Source organism: Lingula anatina, chromosome 3 (genome assembly GCF_051362555.1).
Source record: "Lingula anatina isolate TDL-2025a chromosome 3, LinAna3.0, whole genome shotgun sequence".
NCBI lineage: Eukaryota > Metazoa > Brachiopoda > Lingulata > Lingulida > Lingulidae > Lingula > Lingula anatina.
In genome coordinates, this window is record NC_141769.1 from 29,903,706 (window position 1) to 29,931,660 (window position 27,955).

The 27,955-nt window shown below is 34.4% G+C and overlaps 4 protein-coding genes across 6 annotated transcripts; 3 read left to right on the plus strand and 1 right to left on the minus strand.

Moving 5' to 3' along the window:
* The first annotated feature begins 53 nt into the window (after positions 1-53).
* On the plus strand, positions 54-6,431 carry LOC106175296 (proteasome subunit beta type-7). The gene is made up of 8 exons (XM_013557238.2): positions 54-226; positions 592-673; positions 971-1,068; positions 1,427-1,567; positions 2,153-2,268; positions 5,030-5,088; positions 5,454-5,605; positions 5,910-6,431. The coding sequence occupies exons 1-8, from the start codon at positions 60-62 to the stop codon at positions 6,025-6,027; spliced, it is 933 nt and encodes a 310-aa protein (XP_013412692.2). The 5' UTR covers positions 54-59; the 3' UTR covers positions 6,028-6,431.
* Positions 6,432-7,130: 699 nt separating this feature from the next.
* LOC106175288 (serine/threonine-protein kinase Nek7) lies at positions 7,131-18,247 on the plus strand. 3 transcript variants are annotated; one of them, XM_013557209.2, is made up of 9 exons: positions 7,131-7,332; positions 8,294-8,483; positions 11,185-11,247; positions 12,629-12,739; positions 13,586-13,694; positions 14,075-14,182; positions 14,634-14,728; positions 15,119-15,232; positions 15,508-18,247. In XM_013557209.2, the coding sequence occupies exons 2-9, from the start codon at positions 8,304-8,306 to the stop codon at positions 15,634-15,636; spliced, it is 909 nt and encodes a 302-aa protein (XP_013412663.1). In that variant the 5' UTR covers positions 7,131-7,332; positions 8,294-8,303; the 3' UTR covers positions 15,637-18,247. The 3 variants fall into 3 exon arrangements, with proteins under 3 accessions (XP_013412663.1, XP_013412664.1, XP_013412665.1); XM_013557210.2 differs by lacking the exon at positions 8,294-8,483 and adding an exon at positions 8,967-9,280 and having other exon boundaries at positions 7,133-7,332; XM_013557211.2 differs by lacking the exon at positions 7,131-7,332 and adding an exon at positions 8,967-9,280 and having other exon boundaries at positions 8,318-8,483.
* A 45-nt stretch (positions 18,248-18,292) lies between these two features.
* LOC106175290 (FK506-binding protein-like) lies at positions 18,293-19,936 on the minus strand. Its single transcript, XM_013557212.2, has 2 exons — positions 19,762-19,936; positions 18,293-19,507 (listed from the first exon to the last, which is right to left on the minus strand). The coding sequence occupies exon 2, from the start codon at positions 19,415-19,417 to the stop codon at positions 18,533-18,535; it is 885 nt and encodes a 294-aa protein (XP_013412666.2). The 5' UTR covers positions 19,418-19,507; positions 19,762-19,936; the 3' UTR covers positions 18,293-18,532.
* Positions 19,937-20,022: 86 nt separating this feature from the next.
* Positions 20,023-27,819, plus strand: LOC106175262 (uncharacterized). The gene is made up of 8 exons (XM_087007528.1): positions 20,023-20,291; positions 20,659-20,774; positions 20,962-21,031; positions 24,269-24,382; positions 24,682-24,763; positions 25,450-25,556; positions 26,059-26,169; positions 26,890-27,819. The coding sequence occupies exons 1-8, from the start codon at positions 20,130-20,132 to the stop codon at positions 27,085-27,087; spliced, it is 960 nt and encodes a 319-aa protein (XP_086863654.1). The 5' UTR covers positions 20,023-20,129; the 3' UTR covers positions 27,088-27,819.
* Positions 27,820-27,955: the final 136 nt, after the last annotated feature.

A 27,955-nucleotide genomic window follows, 5' to 3' on the forward strand; every position in this document is an offset into this window, starting at 1 on the left:
TCAATTTTTTCAGATAAAAATACTTATCAAGTTAAATAAATTTATTGTTGGAATAATAAATGTTTCTCCGGATGAGAAATCCGTTGTTTTGTAAAGAAAAAATTCGGAGGCCGAAGCTACTATTTCCTGCGCAGTCTCATGCGCAGCTTTACACAATAAACCAAATCATGGCCGCACTTGCTGTGGATCCTCCAAGAGGAGGCTTTTCCTTTGAAAATTGCAAAAGGTGAGACACATAGTGTTACCTGCACTGACACTAGCCTGTCGGTCAATATATTTGGAATCGAAAAAATGCCTCACATTTAAGGATTTATTGTTGTCACATTTAAATAAGATCTATTTACTTGTGGCCACACAATGATATGCAAAATCTCGAAAAATTGCTAATAATAATGTAGTAACTAATAATAATGTAGTAACGAAACTTAGTGATACTGTGTTTGAAACTGTCACCTTACAACTCTCAAGCATCCACGATGAGGATGGAATTTTTGTGACAAGCATTGTCATTAACCAACAAAAGTGTGCTTTTGTGAAATTGGTGAATACAAATCTTTGTGGAACGATCAGTCACACATTTTTTTTTTCTAGAAATGCTTTGCTTGCACAGAAAGGTATGAAGGCTCCAACTGCATACAAAACTGGAACAACTATCTGTGGAATAATATTTAAGGTTTGTGCATTGGCATTCTCTTGTGTGTTTGTGTTTGTCAGAAACTGTTTTGGTCAAGTGTTGGTGATTTCTGTGCTTTACCATTATTGCATTGTGCATCTTCTTTCAATGTCATATTTTACCTGATTTGTTGTTAAAAGAACAGAAGTTTTTATCATGTTAGTACTAGAAAAGCAATAAATATTTTAAAAAAGTTTTTTGTTAATGAAATTAGAGAAAAAATAAAAATAAAACTATGTATATAGTGTGCAAATATTTGCTTATTTTATGTTATTTATTTTATAAATTTCTTTACAGGATGGTGTAATTTTAGGAGCTGACACAAGAGCTACAGAAGACACCATTGTTGCAGATAAAAATTGTTCCAAAATACATTTCATAGCTCCAAATATATAGTAAGTCATCATGATGAAATTAAACTCCAAAGTAGTGATGCTAAATATGTTTAATTATAGTACATTGTAAATAGTTCTTCATGCTTTTAAGCTTAAAAGCATTCCAAATTATATTTTACATAGTAGGACTCGTCAGGTATTGAAGAAATTATAATCACGTTAGTTTCAGTATCTGGAAATGCATGAATTTTTCATATGAATATGATGAATAATGAATTCATTAAAATGTTTTAATTCAAATGCAGGAGCATGGTATTAGATTAAGCACATGGATTTTGATCTCTTAGTAAATGTTATTAAATTGATGATATAGCATTAATTGAAGATCATAAGTAATTCATTATGATATATATTCTAGCTGTTGTGGGGCAGGGACAGCAGCAGACACAGAGATGACCACTCAGATGATCTCGTCTAACCTTGAACTCCACAGACTGAACACCGGGAGAGTGCCCCGCGTGTGTACAGCCAACAGGATGCTGAAGCAGATGTTGTGGAGGTAGGCAGAAAAAGAGATTGTGCTGAAATCCTATCCATGCAGGCTTGTCAGAATGTAAAAACAAATAAAATGTCAAATAAAACGTAAAAGTAATATTTACTCTTTGTATACGTACCCACAATCACCTACAGTGGTGCTGATTTTGAAAATTGATCAAAAGCTGTTGAATAATGGTCATAAATGTGCATAGCATTTATTATAACAGTGATGAAAGTACTTCCTGTTTACCCATAATTGTAGATATTTCAGTGTTGTATGTATGTATGTTCTTCTGGCCTCCGTAGCTGTTGTCTTGGGTGCTTGCTTTTTCTAATTTTTATTTTTTTCAATGACGACTTTTTATCTCTGCTATCAAGTCCATTCTCAGTCTGATAGTCCTGCTTACTTATGTTATGTTGATAAAATCATAGAACATTAAGTCATGGATATAAGACCCTCTTATGGGGTCATTATTTTCTACATTATTACACATGAACACGTAAACACACACATGCGCACACACACATTGTATTGTCGTTTTGGCTTTCTAGCCATCAGCTATATATGTATTAATAGTATTTATGGTGCTGTTGTGTGTGGTTTTAGGTATCAAGGTTATATCAGTGCAGCATTAGTTCTGGGCGGGGTGGATCCCACAGGGCCCCACCTCTACAGTGTCTACCCTCATGGTTCCACGGATAAGCTGCCATATGTAACCATGGGTAGGGCAACCATTCTGTTGTTATGATATTGATTAATATGAAACAGAATTATAGGTGATAACTTAGAGATTTGATTTAATGCAGACTATGACTTGTAAAAGGAAACAGATCAGAGGATTTTGTTGGTCTGAACTTATGTCTTTGCAATTTTTTGTAAGTGGCAAAGTATGTCATTGTGTGTCACAAACCAATTTGTCAATCTATGGACCAAAGGCATAACCTTTTTGCTATTGTCGTGTTGGGTCAAAACACGGTATTTGAAATGTCTCTGACGGGACATTTTAGAGACAATTTTAAAAATTACAGTTGGTAAACGATCCACATGGTTACTTTTAAATACATTTTTATTTAGCTGGACCATAAAGGATTATGTAAAACAAGCAGCTAATTTGTATTGAAATTAATGTGGGAATGACAATCACTTGAAGGTCTGTCTCTGACGGGACATTTTTGACCCCTGTATTTTTTTACTAAAACTCCAATGCAAAATTCTCTTTGAAATTTCATTTAATCAAGACTTTTGTGATTCATATTGCAAGGTACAAGTCTTGGGAAGCAATTAATGCACAAACAGGCCAGTTTTGTTTACTTTCCTTGGCAGCATGGGCTGTTAAGTGTAAAAAGTCACTGTCTCTGACGGGACGTCTCTGACGGGACACTTTTGGGCACTAATGAAAAATCTTAGAAAAAAGGTTTAAAAAGTCACACATTTGTATCTAATGAATCTTACTTGATGGTTATTGCAAAATAGCATTTCTGTACATTAGAAAAATCACCAGATGCAATATGTTTAGAATATTAATTAATTATCATGACACAGCGATAAGGCACAGTATAATTTTCACATAATCCACTGTCCATTACTCCTATTTCTCAATATCAATCAACATTTTCCATGATAGTTCACATGATAAATCCTGTTTTTCAATTAGTCTTAGAACACATATCTTTTCTGCACTTTAGAGATTTTTTCAACCAGTCACATTAACAGGTGATGGAAACAAGTAAAGTCCACGAGTGTCTATGCTAGACATTGGAAGGACTTCCTTTGCATCTTTTATGGGAATCCATGCTTTGTTTTCTGTGGCAGGGTACACAAAGTTTCTTTTGCCAGAACCTTCAGTACGTAAGAAACTGACTTCCACTTCGCCATCTTCAGTGTCATGGGTGACCTAACCTAAGAATTGTTTTACTCCTTTCCTGGCAGCAAACTCCGAAATGACAAAATCTCCCTGGTGAGACTGAGCTGTGCCTTGACCGACATTGTCATAGTGCGAATGTGCAGGCAAATCAAAGTCCCCAGTCATATGAATAAGTTTAGCATATTAAGAGGGTTGCTGGTACAAAGAATTGGTTGACACAAGAACATGTCCATGGGGCTAGGGCTGAGACTGAAGCTGTTGGAAGTGTTGAATTCCTGGAACAGATGGACAGTTTTCCCAGCGACTGCTGATGGGTGCGGTAGCTGCTACAATATCTTCTGCAGACAGGTACATTATGTTGACATTGGGGCATAATTCTTTGCCAGCCAAATAGAATTGATAAGGTGTATCTACAACCATTTTTCTCTGGAGCACTGCTCTCCAAACCTGTCATTTCATTTTCCCTACGATCCCATCCACTGGTTCTTTGCCATGGGCAGTGGTATAAAAAGAACCACTGCGCTTCCATACCAAAATCTGTTTCATGATAGTACCATGTATAGACAGTAAAAACCAACTTTTGAATTGACTGGGGGCTGGGCTCCGTCTGACCAGTAATGGACTTTGCTGAATGATTGCTGGTGTTGGAGGTCTTCGAGAATGGCCTTATTACAAGTGAAGACAGCCTGTTTGTTATGGTGCAGATCATCAGATACCACAACACATGGTTGGAGCTGGAGGTCTCCTTCAGACTCTGTTCTAAATCATGCACATGCAGTGAACATAATGACCTGCTCACAGTTCTAGTGCTCTGACATGATCTCTGACGGCACATGTCAACACCTAATCACTGACAGTCAACCTAGCTAATAATCAGTAATGGTTAATGAATTACCCAGTAATGATCAGTTGCAAAAGAAAAACAAGAAATGTAACACACCAGAACACTTTAATTGATTCAATTGAAGATGTAAAACCTTGTGTTTCACATCTGTCAGAAAATGTCCCGTCAGGAACAGAAAATGTCCCGTCAGAGACAACGATAAAATGTGGCAATAAATTCACTGTAAATTGTTTTAAGTTTGTAATTTTTAGCTATAATCATTACTTATCATTATTTAAAAGAGGATTTTAAGTTTCATTTATACAACCTACCAGATGTGGAAAATATGAAAACTTTTCGAAGTCAAATGTCTCTGACGGGACACACCACTCCTTGTGCTAAATAATTTTTTACTCAAAATAAGTGATATGTGGCAGTTTTCTATGTTAAACTATTACTTCTGATTAGTTTAACATATTTGGTTGATAAAAACTTGAAAAAACAACCTAATATCTGACTCAGGCCAATATGACCATGTGTCCCGTCAGAGACAATTTTTTTTTTTCATTTTTGTTTCCCAGTGGCTCACAGAAAAAGTACTGGGAGTATATCAATGAAACTTACATTATCTGAAAATTTGATTTGTTTTCTACAAAAATGTAAAAATTTTAAATTTCAATGAGACAAAAAAAAATTTGACACCCATGGCACCGTTACCGTGTTTTGACCCTGTTAAAGATTTTTTATTTTTCTATATGAATTGGATTTGACATCAATTTTTTACCCACTTTTTCAGGATCTGGGTCCTTGGCTGCTATGTCAGTATTTGAATCAAGATACAAGCCTGATATGGAGGTAAGTAGATAGGAATTCGCTGAGGTCCAAAAGAAAACAAATACATGTATAATTGCAAATATATATTTTTTAGTTAATTGATTTAACTCTTAGATTTTTCCATTTTTCTTTGATGTATATAACTTGTTTCACTGCATTTTCAAAATTTCAACACTGTTTGATTTTAGCCTCACAAATAAACAATAGAACACACTTGAAACCATGATGATAATAATATACAGTCAGAGGCAGATTTTCTGTTCTGTCATCCAGCTGTTGTTTTCTCCTCAGCAAGATAGCAAAAGTGTATGACTTGTCTTCAACATTCATGCACCCACCTTAACTTAACAAAAGTCATCATTGGCTATTCTGCCTTGGTATTCCAGAAAGAAGAAGGAATGAAATTAGTGCGGGATGCTATAGCTGCAGGTATTTTTAATGATTTGGGCTCTGGCAGTAATGTGGATTTGTGTATTATCACCAAAGACAAGGTGGATTATATCAGACCTTATGATGAAGCTAATCTCAAGGGAAAGAGGTAGGTTGACAGTTATTTGTTAATTAATCGACTTGGATGGTTTGAATATAAAATGAAATTTGTCATTTTTTACACCAGAAAATATAATTGTTTGTTGAATGAACAAGGATTTTTCTCAGAATTTGGTACATTAGCTATATTGCAATTTTAATTGCAGAAAGAAATGATTCAGGGGCAGTTTATTAGGATAGGAATCATTAAAAAAAGAATACACTGGGTCTCACACTTAGGCTCAGTTTAGTTAGTTATAACGTCGACTTCATGGTTCATGAATTGAACAAAATTTTTGGCTGATTATTTTCAGACAAGGGTCATACAAGTACAAGCCAGGCACTACAGCAGTCTTGACCAGTGAAGTGAAGCCTCTCGAGTTGGAAATACTGGACACTCAGATTGTCTCTGAGCCTATGGAGGTCTCTTAAGGGAAAGAGCTTTACTTCCATAACATTCATGTATCAAATACCTTGCATGTGTGCAACACCTACAGAAGAGTAACCATGTGACAAGTTTTATAACTTCAGAAGTTTGGAGATCTATGTATTTGAATGATGTGTCGGTGAAAAAAATGAACACGCAGATGATTAAGTACTGCTTTACAGTGCAGTGTGAAGTCTTTCAATGAAAAATGCTTGACAGTAAATGTTAGGACTGGGGCACATTTCCTTAATTAAATGCAGTACGAAGCCTTGTGAAATTTGAATTTTTAAAAGAATTTCAGAGAAAGCATCTATATTATTCTAGATGAGAATTGAGCAGAAGTCAACACCCGTAGCTTATTATTACATTTTTTGTACTAAATGAACAATAAATATTGTATTAAAATGTATTAGTCTGGCTTTGAAGTCATTGTCTGCATTGTTTTTAACATTCACACCATAAAAACAAGTTACATGTTTTTTTGCTTGTATGTATATTTGTGTATAATTCCATCAGGAATTCTAGTTTGAGTGTTGCTACTCAGTACATGTATAAGTATCTACATGATCTTTTTGCTGAAAACAAGCTACAAATAAAGTGCAATTTTGCCACTGCATGAATGAAAAAGGGTCCATATTTTCATTTTATTTACTTATTTAATTTGGATCAATTTTTGAAATTAATGATTCAGAATACGTTGAAAGAATGTCAGTTTTTCTCTCACCCTAGTGCACCTGCACCTAATTTTTGAAGTGTAGCAGATTCTTAGCATGTTTTTTATTTATCAATCATAATAAAGTTTATTGGTATTTCATTAACAGGGACCTATGAATGGTTTCTGTTAACCTCTTTCAACCCAAATAAACCTCCAAAACATCATAAACTAGCTTAGGTGGTGTAAGGAGTTACATCACTCCTTGGTTGTCGCGAAATGAGGATAACCTGCATGAATCAGATATGCCAAAAGGAGATGCAAAAAAGACAGAAATGTACATCAGCTTAATTTAATTTCCTTAATGTAATCAATGTAATCTATCTTTTACATTAATGGTAACAACTCGTTTTCGTTCCGCCCAAGGAAATATAAACCGGAAGTCCAAATTTTACTAATGACAAGCATTGCATGCTGGGATAAGTTGCTTGGCATCTAGAGGAAGCGGAGGTGAAACAAGTTCAGAGAAAATCTTTTGGGCTGAACTTTTGAAAGGCCAGGCCTGTAAAATAAGTTTGAGGAGGGCAACGCCAAACGTTGCACTTGGATTTAACGTGCAGTACATCATTCCTTGCGCAAGATTGTACTTGACTGTCACGTAAGTAGGTTGGGCAAAAAAATCAAGACAGTCGCCGACGGTCTGTCTGCCATCAATCATATCGATGACTGTGTGTTGTGATTCTGATAGACTGTGAGTAAATTAAATCTAAGCGGCGACATTTTGGCTGTATAAGTGGTGTGATACTCGATAAAAACAGAAAGAATAAAATCATAGTACCTTGTTGGTATGCACAGCTACGAACTACTGAGTGCGGCATTGCAAAATGAATCATCAATATTATAATTGATTCAATCATTCAGCTTTGGCGTCAAATCTGTCAATGTAAATCGTAATCAAAATTCCCAGGCATCTTATGTCACCTGTGTTTTATCAGGATAGCGATTTTGATTATTTTTAAGCCAACAGCGTGACAGATAGATCCAAATCTTGAACAAATATGTCATTAAATATAGTTTGGCTAAATTTGCTCTAGTCTTAACTTAGAGCTTTAAGTGCAGTTAATGATGCATGTTATCAGATTGAACTTAATTGAACTCTTGGTTATGATAGCAGTGCTGTGTTAAGGATTTATATTTCGCTTGAGACCAGTAAGCTTAGCAAGTGAATGAGTGAGGGGGTGGCAGTTGAAGGGATTATTTATTTATTTATTTATTAAGTTGATTTAATTTTTTTGCGGATTATATATTTTATTGAATTCCATTCTCTACAGCTCTGTTGGTATTTGTTCATTACAAAATTCCAAACTGACAAGTTTGTTTCCACTATGAAGAGTAATTCACTCTTGAATGAGTATGTTTTTAATGTGTAAAATGTGTCAGATTTGTTAATGAACAATTGTATGATGAAGATTTATTACAGGTATCGTATGTTTTCAGTTTTGCCCTGTATTGTTTTCATTTGGTATGATTTTATTTCAGTTCCACAAGGGTATTAAACTTTGATTTTCAATATAAATAAGAAGAATTTTTGAAATAACAAAATGAGTGACAACTTTCAGAATTTTCACCATGGCTGAGGAGGCAATGGAGACAGAGGTCTATGAAGGGGTGCAGCAGCATCAGGATGACATCTATAGCAGGCTTGTCAACTTTGAAATAGAAAAGAAAGTTGGCCGGGGCCAGTTCAGTGTTGTTTATAGGGCTGTGAATAAAATCAACAACATACCTGTTGCACTGAAAAAAGTCCAGGTATATTGACAGTAGGCCAGACTGTACATAGGCAGTAGCAGGTCCCCTTTTTTGTGTGTTTTGAAAGCTGTTTTTGAATGAGCTTAAAACCTTGACCAGGTGGGCAATGTGTTTTGAAACAAGCTCAAGCTCATCTTATTTTTGAATAGGTGAAAAAAATAATATGTATGGAAAGTTGGTTGGAGTTTTAATAATTACATAACATTGCCTATTATTCAAGGTTAGAAATTTAGCCAAAAGCAGCATAATCTGATGTGAGAAAGCACTTTTTAATGCTGAGAAGTTTGACATTTTCAGCCCATTTCGTTATGGCACTTTCCTTTCTTTCAACAATGTGAGAAAACAGTCTTTCTTGACAAGTGGCCCATGGAAAAAGTGCTTTCTTTCAACAGCATTCTTTTGAGTAGTTCACAATAGATTGGTTTTGATTTTTACTGGTCTGATCAATATTAACTCTTGAGTGTGTGTCTTTTCTCTTTTTAGGTTGTCAGTAATGTACGGTGTGTTCAGTAGATAGAAACATATTTCTACCTAGACTCAGTAGTGTTGGAATGATATGACATGAAGTTGACCTTGACACTGTGACCTTGACCTTGACCTCTGATCTGTAAATTGAAGTAGTCACCATGGAGAGTATGGAGTGTGACCTTCCCGTCCCCACCAATGACCCCAATAACATGTACTGCACTCTGTCAAGCTTTGAGATTGACAAAAAGATAGGCAAGGGTCAGTTTAGTGAGGTGTGGAGGGCAAGATGTAAGACAGATGGCAGTGCAATTGCCCTGAAAAAAGTGCAGGTAAGGAAAACCCATGCTCTGCCATTAAAAAAACTGGGGGTCTTACAATAGTTAACAAACTAAAGGCTATAGGTTTTCCTGTGATTCTTATAATATTGCCGTGCAGTTTGATTTGATCTTGTTAATCAAAAATTTTTTTTTAATTTTGCAATCATTATTAATAAACATTTTGGTTTTGTATTCATTCTTTGGTGTATTTATGAAAAAATTCATTGCCTGACATGTAGGTTAGCCTGTGTTCTCTACTGATAAAATCATGCATGGTAAATAAATCATAACTTTTTTTCTGAAGCTTGCAGAATGAAATGAATAATTGCCTAGAAAGTTTTGCATCAATTTGCCATTTACAATCATTTATGTAGATGAAAGTTTACAATATATTGTGTGTTGAACGATTGGGCCATGTCAAGTTTATTAAACTGCTTCCAGTCGCACTGAGAGACTGAATCAATGTATTGATCACTGGTGTTTCACGCCTCGCCCTTTCATTAATAGAATTGAATAGTAAAGCATAGCGAGCTTGAAATTCAATAACCTAAGACATTATAGACTGAAAACAACAGTTTGACTAGAAGGATGGCTTTGATCATTTAGACCATTATTTCTTGTTGAGTCAGCTGACATAATGTTTTCTCAAGTTGAACTTTTTTCTTTGTTCCATATTTAGAAGAGACTGTGGTGTTGTGTCACTTGCTTGTATTTCCTAGACAAGTCATTTTGTTTTACTTTTTTTTATTACTTTACTTTTATTTAAAGTTAAAATATCCTTATTTGGATTTTAAAAAATGAACATTTTAAAACTAAATTAGCCATATAAAGACACTTAAGGAACATGGATAAGATTTGTACGTACCTTGTTTCAGAGGAGCTTGGTTTCACTAGGCATTTAATACAAAGGAATAAAAATCAGATATATATTGGTAATTGATAATGAGATGTTGTGTCATTTATATTGTTGGACAATCAACCTGTGCCAAACATGAAAAACTGAAATGTGGATTACAGCTTACTTATCAATATCACAAACCAGCAACATGAATAACACATAGCAGTATGATCTTTTTACAAGATTGAATATCAGCTGGTGTTCAGCATTATATATATTATATATAGGTTAAACTTTAAAGATTTTGTTCTGAACTACCTTGTACTAAGCATATTGGGAACTGGGACAGCTATTATACTTATTATTACAAGATTTTTTTTTTTTTTTTTAGGAGAAAAATTGGATTTGAACTGTAGCAATTCTCTCTCAAAAAGATATAACAAATATAGGCGGTCATGGGCTTTTCAAACTTTGAAGGAATTCAATCTTCTTGTGACCTTGTTACCTTACCAAATGGCTAAGTTAACTGTTTCAGAAATTTTCAGACAATAAGTCAATCTCATTGCTATGTTTGTGTGAAAAATGACATAATAAATAATCCTACTAGGATTTTGAATCATTCATTAGATTAAAACCCAGTAGTAGTCAATTGATTTCATTTGGACCAGAGAAATGTTGTATTGGATTTGGCTGGCACTTGCTTGCACTGCTGTATCACTATTGTTATGTCTCGTATTATTAATGTGTGTTTTGTTTTTTATTTGCACTGTAAATCACTGCTCTATCTTAAGTTCATGGGTAAAATTCACCCTCAAGATAACTGATATAATTATCATATGAATAAGCTATAATTATAATGTTGTTAAACTAAGAATGTAGGTGAGATCAGTTTAACATATTTAATAACTTGTAATCATAAGTGTTGGATTTGAAGCAATTTGTATTGATTCTCTATATGTTAAAAATGAAGCCTGCTACCTAATGTTGCAATGTTCATTAGTATATAAAATAACTTGGAAGTTAAATGGTTGCGAAAATTGTATTTCGGTGCTGTTTATGTCTTTATTGATCCATTCAGATATTTGAGATGATGGATGCCAAAGCCAGACAAGACTGTATCAAAGAAATAGATCTGTTAAAGGTGAGTATGTGTTATTGAAAATGGCTGTCTGCCTAATATTGAAAGAAGTTTGATCACCAAGGAGATATCAGCTAGGTATTGTTAATAGGGTCATTAAGTTTATAGAAAATGGTTCAAGTAGAATATGATCAACCAGAACAACATGATGTAAAACACTCAGTCCTGTGGTATATGGAATCATCTGCAATGGCTTACTAGTATGCCATCAATGAGAAAGAGAGAGAGAGTGTGTGTTTGTTTTTTTTTTTTTTTTTTTTTTTTTTTTTTGGGGGGGGGGGGGTATCTTACCCTTTATGGCCTAAAAATTGCCCTGAATTAATAGTTTTGCATTTGTATTTGCAGAGTTAAAAGGATTAATTTTTTTTTTCAACACTCCTCTGTATATCCTATAGATATATATCCAGATATGGCCAGTGGCCTTAATGTATTTCACATACAAAGTTGAGAAGATGAATGTTTTTCTTCCACTCTGAAGCATGTGAAGAATCTTGTTTCTTCACCACATCTGTTAAAAGGTCATTTTTTATTTCCATGGAAAGTTCAAAAGTTTTTTTTACAAAATAGGTTGTGTTATGATAAATCATGGTCCACCTGTTATGAGACTGGAATTTGATATTTTTAACATCCATTTTACCACATGCCCTTTGCTCCTTGTGAGTTATAGTATTCCTTTGGACATTTGCTCATTTGAAAAAAAAGATTACTTTTGTGCATGTTTGTATGGAGATTTGAAACTTGTACTTTTAGTAGACAATCGTTACTACTAGTACCTGGTTTGAGACTGTCAGTGATTTAGAACTTATTTGAAGATAAAATACTCCAAAACCAGGCAGTGGTCATACTGATACACATGTGGGAAATTTACAAAAAAGGAATCAAAGTGCTTTTATCTGTGATATTTTACCTGATAGATCTGATCTTGTTTATAAGTGCACTGATTTGTCTAGACACGATCTACCAGTATATTTACAGTATTGGTTTACAATATTAGTGAACTTAGTCATCTTGGAAATGCTCTCCTAGGACAAGAATGTTGAAGAAGTAGCTAAATGTTTTGTCTATCACATGAAACATAATTTATGTTTAGTACTGGTAACACATGTATAGTTGTGTTTAGTATATTTTATAACAATTGTATGTTTTGTATTATAAGTCCAAGGCATGAAATCATTTGTTTTGGTGGAAGAATAAAGTTAAGCTGACAGATTCAGAATATATATATATATATATATATATATATATATATATATATATATTTTTTTTTTTTTTTTTTTTTTTTGTCCAAAATATATATCAACATTCTGGTGTATAACTATTGATAAATATGCGCCTGAAATGTACTGTGAATGATAATTATATTTTGTATTTTTGTTCTTTTCAGCAACTTAATCATCCGAATGTGATCAAATATTTGGCTTCGTTTATAGAAGACAACGAGTTGAATATAGTCCTAGAGTTAGCCGATGCTGGGGATTTATCTAGAATGATCAAAGTGAGAAGATTTTGATTTAAGTACCAATGTTCAGAGGCATCTTTTTAGTTCAGTGCCTCCATTTAAATATAGTGTATTTAGCCTTAAAGCTATATTCTGTCAATGTCTGTCTGTAAAACACGAAGTGTAATATTTTTCAGTTGGCTAGCATTTTTAAATACACTATGTTTTTGTTGAAACTCTAAAGAAATTGCAAAAAGCAGTTTTCGTGATAAAAGGCACCACACTTACAAATTTGCAGTGAAAACTGATTAAAAGCTATAACCATGATTTTTATGAGACGGGTATAAAATCTGTTAAAGATGCATACAAAGTCAATTTTTTGTCACAAAAACCAACCAATGCCAACATATAGTTTCAAGTAGTATAACTAAGAGAATTGCCAAAAGGCATTGTTAAATTTTACCCGAAAATGATGTTTGAACAGATTTTTCTGCTGGCATTCTAAGCTGTATGTCAATGGGGCAGGAAAGTAGGTCACAGAAGTAGGTTATTTTTACAACCAAAAATTTAAAGAAAGGAGCAGTCTAAAGGTCTTTTATGGCTGATCGAGTGATCTATTCCGTTTATCCCTTGGCATGTCGAATTTATTTGAGTCATATAAGAACCTAGTAGAAGTGGTTTACATGTGTTACTTGGGAATCCACGCTCCACCGATGCTCGATTCGTATGTACCTTTAAGGCACTTGCAAAATCTTTTCTAAGTAACACAATCATTTTGTTCTGTTGCACCTATTTTGGTCTCTTCCATGTAGACACCTTGTTAGTGATTCCGTCAGTATTCATAAATGACTGGTTTGGCAGTTTCAGAAAATGACTATAAGTTGTATATTCTTGATTTTACAGCATTTCAAAAAACAGGACAGGCTGATCCCAGAGAGGACAATCTGGAAATATTTCATACAAATCTGCAGTTCTCTGGAGCACATGCATTCCAAAAGAATCATGCACAGAGGTGAGTAGGCTGTATTCATTTTTCAGTAATCTTTAACTCAATATTTTAGTAATTAAAAATTCTGTCAGGAAGGGAGGTCACGGTAGTGATCGAAAGTTTTGTGAGGTAAACGTCAAGTAAGTGTAGAAGTTGAAAAGTTTAAGTCTATATCATAATTCAAAAGACTACACGGTGGGGGGGGGGGGGGGGGGCGGGGGGGGCATACCATAAAAGAATTGACTTGTTGCTGTCACGAAATGCCCCTACACCCTTAAAAATCAGATATTCCCTTAGTGAATCCATGCATCTTAACTGAAGCTAAGCTTGCTGAATTGACCAAGTAGCATTGGATCTTATTTATGTGATTTTATTATGATGTTTTGTATTGTTCATTGTTTCAGACATCAAGCCAGCCAATGTATTCATCACTGCACAGGGAGTGGTGAAGTTAGGGGACCTGGGCCTGGGCAGGTTCTTCAGCTCCAAAACTACAGCTGCACATTCTTTGGGTAATTACAGGCCCACCTTTATATATAGTAGAATGATAAGCACTGAGCAAATATGTAACCACCCCTCTGAATATTTTTGAATTTTAAACATTTTGTCAGCATTATGGATTATGTAATATATATTAAATCATACAAAGTGAATTGTTGTTCAGTGTGCTACAGATTAACATCAGCTCAATCGGATTTACCCATTACATAATACATAAATAAATCACATGGGGAGATTCTATTTTTGCTCAGTGTATAATATTTAACCTAACTGTTGAAATCTTGGTCAAAAGTATTTGAATATTTATTTAGCAAAAGTACCCTTTGTCATCTTTTTTTTTCCATTATATTTAGCAAAAATACATAACATTAAATCTATGTCAGAAAGTTATATTATGCTTCTTTGAGCTCATTAAAAAATTAAAAATTATCATTAAGATAAGAAAGAAACTTCTTTTTTTAGTTGGCACACCATACTACATGTCCCCAGAAAGGATACATGAAAATGGCTACAACTTTAAGTCAGACATCTGGTCTTTAGGCTGTCTGCTGTATGAGGTGAGGGCCAACTTAGTGTTTTAAGACATCAGAGTTGCATCACTTTTGGTTATGAATTGTCCATTACTTTTATCTATTACTGTGGGACCCTTATACACTGTGGAATGCCTAAATGTTTTCATCAGACTATGTTATTTAGGCAAATTATTATCAGTGAAAATTATTGTGATCTCATATTGGTGCAGGTCATGAAAAAAATTCTTGAAAATAGTTGTTAATCAAATAATACTTTTTAAATTCAAAAGGAAGGCTGAAATTCAAGGTGCTCTATTTTAAAATAGTAAGTTCAAGTATAAAAACCAACTCAATGAATGTTAAGCTAAAGCTTCAATCATAGTATTGCTGAAGCTGTCAGCTTGTATTGTAATGTTGGTCTTGTCTTGGTTTCAGATGGCAGCACTACAGTCTCCTTTCTATGGAGACAAAATGAATCTTTATTCCTTGTGCAAAAAGATTGAGCAATGTGACTATCCCCCTCTCCCATCAGACCATTATTCAGAAGAAGTAAGTGTTAAGTGGGGTTATGAATTTACCATATTTATATTGAGAAAATAACTTAATCAAATGTACATATATTTTATACATGTGTGCATTATATTTGTACACTGTTATGTTACTTATAATGCAGTGTTTATATTTCATAAAATGTTTGATCAAAGAGATATTCATTCACAGATAAAGGTGCAAACTGACGACCAAAATGAAAAAATATTGGTCTGAAAAATGAAAAAAAAAAGGGTCTTCCAAAGCAGAAATAATATATTACCTTGCACTTTCAGCTCAGAAACTTGGTGGCAGTGTGTATCAACCCAGATCCAGAACAGCGCCCAGACATCACTTATATATATGAAGTAGCAAAAAAGATGCACACAAGTTTTCTTCAACAGCAGCAGCAACAACAGCAGTAACGTTATCTAAGGATTTTTAATGGGTTGTTAAGGAGTCAGTTAGGTGACATAATAAAAGTATATATTTTGTGAAGTTTAAGCTGACGATCTCAAGATAGATACAGATAAAGAATAGAGAGTGTTTATTATATTTGAGTATTAAAATATATATGTGTACATGGTGAGGTTTGATAGGACCAATCTATTGTCTTACTTGATTCCTGCTACTTTTCTTGTGAAAGTAGAGATTGCCAAAGTATGGATATATATTGTAAATTGCTGTTCCTGGTTTATTTCTTTTCTCTGGTGATTTTAAAAAATGTGTGTTGTGATATGAAAACTTTTGTGTAAAAAAATTCTGTATGGATCTGAAATTAATCAAATTTGCCATATATGGCATTAATTATGCATGGGCATATTACATATCAGCCACATTACATATTTTTCTTCAAATGGAAAGTTGACAAAAATGTTGAAGTATTTTTCATAAACTTCAGCAAATGCAAACCATTTGAAACGTTGCAAAAATTGTATGTAAAATGTTAACCCTCGGAAAATCTTCACTTACCCTAACTATATACCTAAACATACTGTGTCTCCTCCATAATTTCATAATTTGTAAGCTGCATTGAATTTATAGAAATTTCATGACAGTTTTCATATTCACAATGGCTAGTCCTTATTATACAGTTGTGTCATCTCCTAGTGTCCGAGTTTTGAAGTTATGTAAACAGTCTGGATGCAACTGTAAAAAGGCTGCAAAATATAACCAAGGCATAATTTCATAAGCACTTTATTCAGGAATTATATGCTCTTTAAAATATGTTTTATTTGTCCAGTATAAGGCTGCATTTCAATCCCCCACCCCTCTTCTCCTCCTTACCAAGTGCAAGAAAAACTAAACTTTAACATACAGGCCTCTTGTATAACATGTTCCGTTTGATACAGTCTGTATTGAAGTGAAATACGGTTGTGACTTGGTATTGTACATATGCATGTCTTGTGTGTTTTGTTCGGGTAGCAGGCTACTGAGAAACTTAACAAAATATGAGAAAAACTTTGACCATGAGAACAGTTCACTGTTTAAATGTGCAGTATACTGTTGAGTTGCCCAATGTTGCAGGCGGATGTCAAAGTGTGTGAAATAGACTTTTGTCCAGATTCTACTTATTATTTATTTTAAAAGAATTAAAATGCATAAAGAAGTGATTGTAAGGTTTAAATCTATAGATGGCTATATATTCATTGTGTTTCTTCTTTTTTTTTTGAGTGTATTTTTCTATTGCAATTACATAGTATAGGGCGACCAAATGGTTCTTTTCCAAAGGAAAGATTATTAGTTATAACATTTTCACTTTGAAAGAGGAGTTATGTCAAAAACAAGTTCTGTGGAAGCTTCATTTATTATTTTGACTGATATACTGTGAAACTAAAAGAAGATATATAAACCATAACTGCTTAAATTTAACTGTTAATGCGCTGTAGTATTTATGATTTACAAGCACGACTAGTGGAATTATATTTATATTAATATACATATATATTATTGTGCCTGTTGCACCCATTTTGCTTATCTGCAGTGATCACTTTTTGTGGGGTCTAAGGGAATCCGTCCAACATATATATAAATATATGATATAAATTGAATATTATATACTCTAAACCACCACTTCACCTGAGGTTGCTCACTACCTGTATATGTTCTGACTATTTATATATCTAATGGCTTTATTATGTGTTACATTTACAAGATTAAACATTGTAAGATTGTTATATATGATATATATGTGCTGTGTCTTTTTAAACCAACCAAAGTCCAGAGTCGAGTTGATGGTCACAAGAGTTTAACAAATAGCTTACTATCCTTCCAAATCTTTTGCAGCATCAGTTGTTATTAGTATTTGTCACTTGGACAAGTGTGATCAATTTTACCTAGCCACGTTTTAAACTTCATGGGTTATTTGATAAGTCAATACATTTCAGTTTATTCCCTGATATTCTAGGTATTATAATTGTTGGCTTGATTTGTTGTTATAGCTTGGATTTGAAGATTTAAAGCATTTGGTTGATAAAAAGTTCACCACTGCCAGTGGATTTTGTTCCAAGTTTTGTTGCTTCAGTTGATAAGAAAGTCGGAGGACACTTCAAGTAAATTTTCTGTCTAGTCTGAAAACGCATTTCGTGGGTGTAGAATGCTCATTTATTAAGATGATCCCATGGCACCTGCATGATGTAGATTCTGTAATATATGCTGGCTGTGTGTTATATCGTGTAGCACTTAATTATTGAGTTATTTACTGTGAATCCATATTTTTAAAACTCGTAATGGTTAAAAAAACAGGTAAAAAATAACGAGCCATCCACTTATTTTATAGATCACATCAGATCAAAGAGAATATATAATTTATGAACTCTCCATGAAATATAATCAACTAGTAACGGACCAAAGACAGCAGGAATGGGTTTTCAAAAAATATTTTTCATTTATCTATTGCATCAATTAAAAAAACTTACTTCTGAATCAGTAACCTGCCAGTTTGCTATGTGAGATCTTGTTTTGTGTTGGTACAGTACTGTTAGTAAAATGTGAGGAGCTTACAGAAAATACTATGAATAAAGACTGAAAAGTAAATGCTGGCTGTTCTTTTTGATAGATAATAACGAGCTTTCAAAGAGATTCAAGCAGTCCTGTAATGTCATTTATTTTACAAGCATAAAATCTGTATTACTGAACTGATAATATGCATATTTTCAAACACCATAAAATATACTTTAAACCTGAGTTTCTTTTAAATTCTTACTCTATTTTTGTTTAGTTTTGCATAATATTTGATTAATCATCTCATTTACATTATCCTGTTGGTTTTAAAGTAAAAATAACCCTCCAACTTTAATTCTGCAAAAGAAATATTTATTTTCAACTACCGAACATTTTTCGCATCCCTGCAGCTATGGTACTTTCTGAATTTTTCAAACGTTCTTCAACAATTTTTTTCAGGTTCTTTACATCAGGATTTCCTGGCTCTTTTGCCTCAGCCTTGGCCAAGTCCATCTTGGCATCATCGTAGTTTTTCAGTTCTGTATTTGCTTTAGCTCTCCTAAAGAGAGCTTTAACATCCTGGGGGTTAATTTCTAAAGCTTTATCACAACTTCTCACTACATTTTCATATGAGCCATTCCTCAGCAAACAAAGAGATATATTGGTATAACACACAGTAGACAAACTTCGTATCTTTTCATTTAACTCGGGGCTTACATCCCACCCTCTTAAAATTATGAGATATTTCAAAGCTTTACTGTAGTGTTTAGAAGCATACTCCAGGTTGCCTTCTTTAAACAGTCTTGATCCATTGTCTTTGCATTTTTGTGCCATCTGTAAAATTAGTTCCGGCTCTCTCTCCCACAAATCTGTGCATCTCTGGACACTTTTCAAGGTAACACGGAGGACAACTTTACTAGCTTCATCATCTTTAAATTCATCCCAGGTCTTATGATCTCTTGAGAAACAGACCTCGCACACCTCCCCTGGTTTCATACTCTCAATGCATTTTTCTATGTTCTCGTTGCACCAAGTGTCTGGGAACCCAAGGGTAATCTCAATATTCCCACAGTCATACTGGTATAGTTGACCAGCAGCAACATCCTGAGGAATGTGCACACTTTTGATACAGACTGTCACAATAGAGCCCTCATTTGGTGTGTACAACCCTTCCCCCGGGTGGGTTAGCTGTTTACAGATTGACCTGTCTGGTGAGACCCATGGGTCCGCTAGTTGTGGAGTGCCATTGTTAGAATTTTCCATTTCAGAATTAACTTAACAAGTCTGGTCTCTTTTTGAGGGGCTCAGCAACCGTTTCTTTCTATATAAGCTCAAGATGCAGTGCCATATATCCTGGAAGAAGATCAAAATAAACATCAAAGCCAGGAAAAACTACAAATACAACATTAAATTAAAGATTATATGTGAATCAAATAGAGGAAGTTCTAATTTCAAACTTGATTAATTTCACTATTGATTTATATTATTTTTCTAACTGCTACTAGCTGACTGACAATATTTACTTAACAAAAAATTATTTTATTAGTCTTCTTATGATCTACAAATCCTCATGCAAATTCAACAAATAAAAATACTCGTAAACCTACATTTTCACTTGTGAGTTCTGCCGGTTCTGCAACCATTAGTTTCTGTTTCGAAGATGTTACGAAAGGAAGCAACTGGCTACCGATGTTTTCAACCACGAAGAGCCCTTAGATAAAAAAAATTAACGTTACTTAACTTAAAGGGTGGTGTAAAATTTTTTCCTTTCCAAAAGCATTGCATTTCATTCCTTATCTGACGTTAAACACGATGCCCTAACACATGGCTTTCATGCCACCTGTTAGAATAAAGTGATCAGTGGCGCCATCGGCCGTCCACAATAATAATTAAAGTAAAGTACGGTGCATTATCATCGCCGTGCAAAACACATGCATCGGTCATTCGTAGGTGATGTAGTTCTGACTTATGGTACATGATGTCTGGTGTTGAAATACCACTTATAGACTTTTCAGGGTGCGCAATAAACAAAGTGCGCGAGGAAGAAAATCTGAAACAAGCAGGGCAGCAAATTATCAATGCTTTCGAGACAGTTGGATTCTTCAACGTTGTCAACCACGGAATTTCGGAAATTGAGGTATTGTAGCCTGCATTTCAACGCCTGCCACCAATAAAATTTCCTGCAGATCAGTAGATTTGTTTTAGAACATGTGAATTTAGTGGACAATAATGGCCAGTAGATTTTTTCATAAAAATTACCCCTTTCCAAAATCTTCCTGTAATATATTGCACTCAGTAAATACACCAATTTAAAAGGTTCCCTTAATTCCAACCAGTTTCCTTCTCAGGCTCCTCTTCTGATGATGTGTCTGGGGATTTTTATGTATGTTGACACAATTTCAGCCTTGAGCTTCAAGTGTTTTATATTTTGATAGATAAGCGAAAGCGAGCAGCTGTGACACCAAGAGATAAATACATTGCCTTAATAGTAATAATTTGCTTAGGTTGCAGATATTTTCAAGATATCAGAAGAATTTTTTGCATTGCCTACAGAAGTAAAAGTGAAGCACAGAAAAGCCAAAGACAGCAACCATGGGTATGTGGAACTGGAGAGAGAAGGGTAAGGAAATCATAATCTACTTTTTTGAATGTTTATTTAATTATTTATTATTTATTGATATAATTACTTCGCAATAGTTAAGACATATATTCAAATTTATTAGGGTACGTTGTCTGTGAATGTATAATGTCTTAAAGTCATTTGATTTTGTTAGTTTTGATACTTAAATATGTTTTCATATTTTTAGCTTAAATCCAGAAGAGAGGCCATCAGATCTTAAGGAGTCGTTCAATTTTACTCCCAAAAGTCAGAACAAAGTAGGTTATGAAATAAAGGCAGTAATTTGATTAGCTGATCTTTTATTAAACAAAAAAGCATACCATTCATAGAATGATAGTATTAGTATATTTTTAACTGATTATTACCATAATATTATTGAGATACACATTATTTTAAAAATATTATTTATTTAAAAATATGTCATCTTTCTTTGTTTTTAACATACATGTAGTGCCAAACTCAATGCAGTTTAATAGTGATAGATAACAGTGGAGTTTGTTGTAATTCATTTATATAAATAAACATTTTATAAATTGGAAAATGTCATATTTTTACTTTTATTGACCAAATCAGTTTCTTATTTATTTAATTAGTACCACCAGCGTGTACGCTGGCGGTACTCATGGTTTTAGTCCCGACCCGTCTCGTCCGGCTCCGCCGGCTCCGTTGGCTCCGCCGGCTCCGTTGGCTCCGCCGGCTCCGCCGGCTCCGCCGGCTCCGCGTACTGGCGCCGGATACAAGTCACCGTTACCGCTTCTCCTCCTAGACCGCAATGACCCCTGTCCCCATCTCTTGGATTTAGGTCACATATAACCTCAACTTGAACCCCCAGGTTTTTTTGTCTCAGTCGGTGCATTGACCTGGGCGTGACGCTAGTTGAAATGCACCCTTGTCAAAATTTTTGAAAATTCAATGCCAATTATCTACCCTACGGAAGGAATTATGGGAAAATTTTCTACAGACGGCTTTCCAAAAGTCATATGTGTAGATTTCAAATATGCCCTTGGATTAGATCTTTGACCCTTATTTCAAGGTCAAATGGGCCAAAATTTTCAAAAAAATGAAATTTTTTACGAAAAAAAATATTATTTGCACTGTTATTCAGACACTACACAGACTTAACCAATAATTATATTGGAAAGTGTTACCCTTTGGGTCATCTTTCATCTCCATGAATTTGGGGTCAATCAGTGCATTTTCACGGGAGTAGCGGCCATAAAATATGTAACTCAGAATTGTAACATTTAGTCCCTTATATCTCCAAAACTGGCAGAGATAGGTCAATAGTTATTATTTAAGTTGAATAGGAAGTCATTTACTTGCAATCTAGATGTGACCTTGAAATTGACCTTTGACCTACTTTTCACCATGAACTGAACTTTGCAAATTTTTGTTCCCTTTTATCTCCAAAACTGGCAGAGATAGGTCAATAGTTACTATTAAAGTTGAATAGGAAGTCATATACTGGCTATCTAAGTGTGACCTTGAAATTGACCTTTGACCTACTTTTTACCATGAACTTAACATTGCAAATTTTGGTTCCGTTTAATCTCCAAAACTGGCAGAGATAGGTCCATAGTTACAATTGAGCTTGAATAGGAAGTCATTAGAGGCAATTTACTCTGATCTTGAAATTGACATTTGACCTACTTTTCATCATGAATTGAAGTTTACCAATTTTCGTTCCCTTATAATTCCAAAACTGGCAGAGATAGGTCCATAGTTTCTGTAAAAGTTGAATAGGAAGTCGCATACTGGCAATTTAACAGTGACCTTAAAATTGACCTTTGACCTACTTTTCACCATGAATTGAACTTTGACAATTTTCTTTCCCTTTTATCTCCAAAACTGGCAGAGATAGGTCTATAGTCACTATTGAATTTGAATAGGAAGTCATATACTGACAATTTACTGTGACCTTAAATTTGACCTTTGACCTACTTTTTACCATGAACTGAACTTTGCAAATTTTTGTTCCCTTTTATCTGCAAAACTGGCAAAGATACACCCATAGTTACTATTGAATTTGAATAGAAAGTCATTAGAGGCAATTTATTGTGACCTTAAAATTGACCTTTGACCTACTTTTCACCATGAATTGAAGTTTACAAAATTTTGTTCCCTTATATCTCCAAAACTGGCAGAGATAGGTCCATAGTTACTATTGAACTTGAATAGGAAGTCATATACTGGCAATCTAAGTGTGACCTTGAAATTGACCTTTGACCTACTTTTCATCATGAATTGAACTTTGCAGATTTTCTTTCCCTTTTATCTCCAAAACTGGCAGAGATAGGTCCATAGTCACTATTGAACTTGAATAGGAAGTCATATACTGACAATTTACTGTGACCTTAAATTTGACCTTTGACCTACTTTTAACCATGAACTGAACTTTGCAAATTTTTGTTCTCTTTTATCTCCAAAACTGGCAAAGATATGCCCAAAGTTACTATTGAATTTGAATAGAAAGTCATTAGAGGCAATTTATTGTGACCTTAAAATTGACCATTGACCTACTTTTCACTATGAACTGAACTTTGCAAATTTTCGTTCCCTTATATCTCCAAAACAGGCAGAGATAGGTCCATAGTTACTATTGAACTTGAAAAGGAAGTTATATACTGGCAATCTAAGTGTGACCTTGAAATTGACCTTTGACCTACTTTTCATCATGAATTGAACTTTGCAGATTTTCTTTCCCTTTTATCTCCAAAACTGGCAGAGATAGGTCCATAGTTACTATTGAACTTAAATAGGAAGTCATATACTGGCTATCTAAGTGTGACCTTTAAATTAACCTTTGACCTTCCTTTTACTATGAACTGAACTTAGCAAATTTTTGCTCACCTTTATCTTCAAAACTGACAGAGATAGGTCCATAGTTACTATTAAACTTGAATAGGAAGTAATACACTAGCAATCTGTGACCTTGAAATTGACCTTTGACCTACTTTTGCATGTTTTCTGGCCTTTAAATCTGCAAAATTGGCAAAGAAATGCCCATGGTTGCTATGGAACTTGAATAGAAATTCATATACTATGATATTGAAATTGACCTTTGACCTACTTTTTCACCATGAACTTAGCTTTGCATATTTTCTTGCCTCTCATATCTTTAAAACTAGCAGAGATGTGCCCATGTTTCCCATAGGTTTTCTCTTTTGTCAGCATATATGCACCATTGACAACACATTTCAAGGAAAACCAATAGGCCTTTTGTCTAGAGAATACAGTAGTGATCAAGGGTAGGAAAATGCAAGTCAATTCGAAAATCTGCTTGATTGTACCATTTTTAGTTATATTTTTTTGCATATTTTGAGAACTCTTGTTGATTGCATCTTATAGAGCTTGTCAAACACAAGACTGGTGATGGTGTCCCTTTTAGGAGGGGGGGGGGGGCATACAAATGCGCTTACTCCAGCTGGTGGTACAATATCCGGAGGCGGTATCGCCTCTCTGATCCTCTAGTTAAAACAAACTTTTGTTTCTAGCCATGGCCTGATGAAGAGCTTCCAAAATTTAAGACAACTTTTGAGAAATTCTGGGACCTTTCCAGTCAATTAACATTGAGGATATTAGAAGCCATGGCCTATGGATTAGACTTGGTCAGAACTACTGGCTTTTTAACACTTGGGTGTTTGCAATTTTTTATACACTACTACTTTTCGTAAGATAAGGTTACAGATTGTGTTCAGAAGTGGAAAAAAATTTTTGATAATATATTCGATTATCCATAGAATAATTTAACTTGATTTTTGATGTTTAGTATTTATGGACACTGGAACTTTTTTGTGATTTTTCTTCTAAGCAGAAAAATAACAGTACTTTGCAAATTGCCATAACACAAATTGTCCTTATTGTAAGATTTGTAGTTAATTTTATTTTCATTTCTATAATATGTTAGGAGCCACAGTATCTAGTGAATACTCACCAGCTGCTGGGCAAGGATGGCAATGCCTCTACACTGAGAACAATGTATTATCCAGGTAGACTACCTACTGTATACACTGAACAAAGCCATTGAAGAGTGAATGTTTTTAATCATCTAAGAGGATTAGAATAGAAGGATAAAATAGAATAGGCACTCAAGACTTTTGCTAGCTGTGTGTCAGTAAATCAGATGGCCAGTCCATCCAGGCCATTATTTAGTGAAAGGTCTTGGGTTGAGGGTGGGTGGAGGCTGCAACTTCAGTTCGTTGCTAAATGTAAGTTCCACAATTGGGATTTATACATAATTTTAATATTAACCAGTGATGGTTAGAAATGCAACCGACTTGCAGGTCTGGCATATTTCTGGCTTTGTTTTGCCCAGTCCTGGGATTGTTTGGAATCCATGGCAAAAGATCCTGTATGTGATTTGGCTGCTGTATAATAGTTTGTGCACAATGTTCACTGCATGTTATTTTATTAATATCTATTGTTAAGCCCTTGCTCAAGCGTAGTTTAGGGAGTTTGATTTTTGTATTGTACTGCTGTATTTCTTAAATTTATTTAGATTTTTAAGCATTGACTTTGTAAGAAGTTTTTTTAGTTGGTTTATTTATATTTTAATTACTACTTTACTATAGCCATCATTGTATTCGAATACACCAGCTACACAGTGGTAAGCATTTTGTTATACTCAATCTTAGTAATTTAGTTTTCTATTTGTTCTACATCCCCTTACACTTAGGTGTGCCTAGCGCTGCCTCAATAAAAGCAAACCAAGTGAGGTGTGGAGAACATTCTGACTTTGGGTCCATAACACTGGTGTACCAGAGAGAAATGGGAGGTCTTGAGGTGAGTGGCTTCCTGTAGGGACCATTCGTAATGAATTTTGTTCACCTAGCCAATGTGCACTAACTTCACAAGGACTCTTGCCAAATGCAATCAGATCAACAGACTAACACACCTCTTGTTTCCAATGTACTTACATAATCACCAGCTTTTCTGTATTCTACTCAAAGTGAGGAGGAGGCATGTTAACCTGATTGCATTCAGCAAGAGTCCTTAAGTATGGAGTTCTTGTGTATTAGCTAAATCAACAGTGTAGCAGATATGTGTGCTTTTTTGTAGTTGGAAATTTGTAGTCAAAGATTTGGTCAATTACTTTCCAGTTTTACACCAATAAGCATACAATATTAGGCCGTATATTTGCTTCTCAAATTTGACATACTAGTTAAACTACCTACTCCTGTAGTGACATTTACAGAGTTATAAATTATATTAATATAAGTAGTAACCATATGAGGTTTTACTCACAATTTGCTACAAAATTCCTTGATTTTTTCCTGATATCCAGGTACTAACTCATGACGGCCGTTACACCCCAGTTCCATACATTCCTGGTGCTATAGTTGTTAACATAGGAGATTTAATGCAGAGATGGGCTGCAGACAGACTCATAGCTGCTGTAAGTATTCAATAGACGTAGGCACATCAGGCCTGTAGCCATGGGGGGGGGGGTTTCAAAAGAACCACCCCTTTTGCTGGGAAAAGGTCCACTCTGGGTAAAGTTTGATCTAGGTACATGAAGTTTTTATGGAAAAAGTTCCACTTCTTCAGAACCCCCCCTTTTGAAATTTCTGGCTAAGGGCCTGCACATACTTGTGTATCAAGGGTTTCCCCAGGATTTCCGGTACAAGGTGTCCAAAAGGTTGATGTGTAATTTGGTCACTCATATCTAGGGAGTCCAACTACAAATATACTATCATTCTCCAATGTTTCTTAAGCTGTCTTTGAAAATATAGGCCTTCTTTTGATGCCAGTGGCTGTCCAAATGATGGCTGGACAGCTCTCTGGGGAAAGCCTTGCTGTACATGTGTGTTTACATATTTTAGTGCTACAGGGGTATTTTGTGTGGATGTCAATGAAAGAAATATACTGGTATAAACACTTTTTTACATTGCATACATTATGATACAGTTTTATATATTTCAGTTGTGTTGTCTTGCAGGTGGTTTACTTTGTTTAAGAACTTCTTTTAACTTTTAAATTATGAAAATTAAGTTAATTTTCAGCATTTGACATTGCTTTTAGCAAACTTTAAAAAAATCTTTGTCAAAAATTATGTTACTAATTTAATTTTGTGAATATCTTATAAATTAAAAACCGTTATCTCTTTCACTTTCAGAAGCATAGGGTGCTATTCCCACAGGACCAGGAGTTACTCTCTAAAGCTCGACAGTCAATTGCTTTCTTTGCTCAGCCAGACGATCAGGTGATGATCACGTGCCTGGATGGCTCCAACAAATATGAACCAATCGGTGCTCTCGACTACCTGAATATGCGCTTTGGTGCAACTTACATGGACTTGGCAAAAGGACAGTGAAGCTTACCTGGTAGGAATGAATATGCAAAGTGTGATATATATGCAGGCATAATGATATCCTTTTTTTACCTTCTGGTCAATTATTGAAAACATCTTGAAGTCTGCAGGTTATTTAAGACCTTTAGTTTAATACATACCATGTACAGGCATGGCTATTTTTGCTAGAATATGAATGCTTTTATCTAATATTTCATGGCTCAGGGAAACTTTTTTTACAAAATAAGGAATGACCCATTCCTGGAATTTATGAAAAATCTGATCATACTTTTCAAATCTTTAAAAATTGTTAATTCATTGTGTACTGAATGTTTATTAGAATTCAATCCGTAATCCTTTTATACAGTGGTGTAGAGATGTTTTTGTACTACTCTGTATTTTCATTTACTTAAAGTATAATTAAATTTATAATTAGTTTTATAATTAGATTCATATTTTAAAATTTTAAAACAAAGGCATAAATCAGTGATGAATGGTTTATTTTTTGCTTTCAACAATAATATAGCTTAATATATTTTAATAAAATGGGAAAAAGGGATACAATTATAAGGTTAGGGTGTACCCTGTCATAGGCACACAGCTGTAAGGGATGTAGGAAAAATGACATTTTGAGTGCTGGAGCATGGGCTCTTCAATTCTGTACCATGGAATCATGAGACGGTCGTTTCTTCACAATGGCTGCACTATAAATGGACCAAATGCAATAAATAGATTGAATGAAGGTATTTTATATAATATTTTCTCTTCTTTTTATTAAAATTGTGTGCTGCACGTTTCTTCTGTTAAAACCCCACAGTGAATAGCTTATAATTAAAACCACAATCTTGAGATTAAAAAGATTTCGATTGACTTGATCTCCTGTCATACAGAA

Excerpts from the sequence above, each read along its gene's own strand:
- LOC106175296 (XM_013557238.2), top strand. The coding sequence starts at position 60 with ATGTTTCTCCGGATGAGAAATCCGTTGTTTTGTAAAGAAAAAATTCGG. Across the intron at positions 674-970 it reads TCTGTGGAATAATATTTAAG|GATGGTGTAATTTTAGGAGC; the intron begins GTTTGTGCATTG and ends ATTTCTTTACAG. Across the intron at positions 1,568-2,152 it reads CTGAAGCAGATGTTGTGGAG|GTATCAAGGTTATATCAGTG; the intron begins GTAGGCAGAAAA and ends GTGTGGTTTTAG.
- LOC106175288 (XM_013557209.2), top strand. The coding sequence starts at position 8,304 with ATGGCTGAGGAGGCAATGGAGACAGAGGTCTATGAAGGGGTGCAGCAG. Across the intron at positions 13,695-14,074 it reads CAAAAGAATCATGCACAGAG|ACATCAAGCCAGCCAATGTA; the intron begins GTGAGTAGGCTG and ends TCATTGTTTCAG. Across the intron at positions 14,183-14,633 it reads TACAGCTGCACATTCTTTGG|TTGGCACACCATACTACATG; the intron begins GTAATTACAGGC and ends TTCTTTTTTTAG.
- LOC106175290 (XM_013557212.2), bottom strand. The coding sequence starts at position 19,417 with ATGGAAAATTCTAACAATGGCACTCCACAACTAGCGGACCCATGGGTC.
- LOC106175262 (XM_087007528.1), top strand. The coding sequence starts at position 20,130 with ATGATGTCTGGTGTTGAAATACCACTTATAGACTTTTCAGGGTGCGCA. Across the intron at positions 20,775-20,961 it reads GTGGAACTGGAGAGAGAAGG|CTTAAATCCAGAAGAGAGGC; the intron begins GTAAGGAAATCA and ends TCATATTTTTAG. Across the intron at positions 25,557-26,058 it reads GAGAAATGGGAGGTCTTGAG|GTACTAACTCATGACGGCCG; the intron begins GTGAGTGGCTTC and ends CCTGATATCCAG.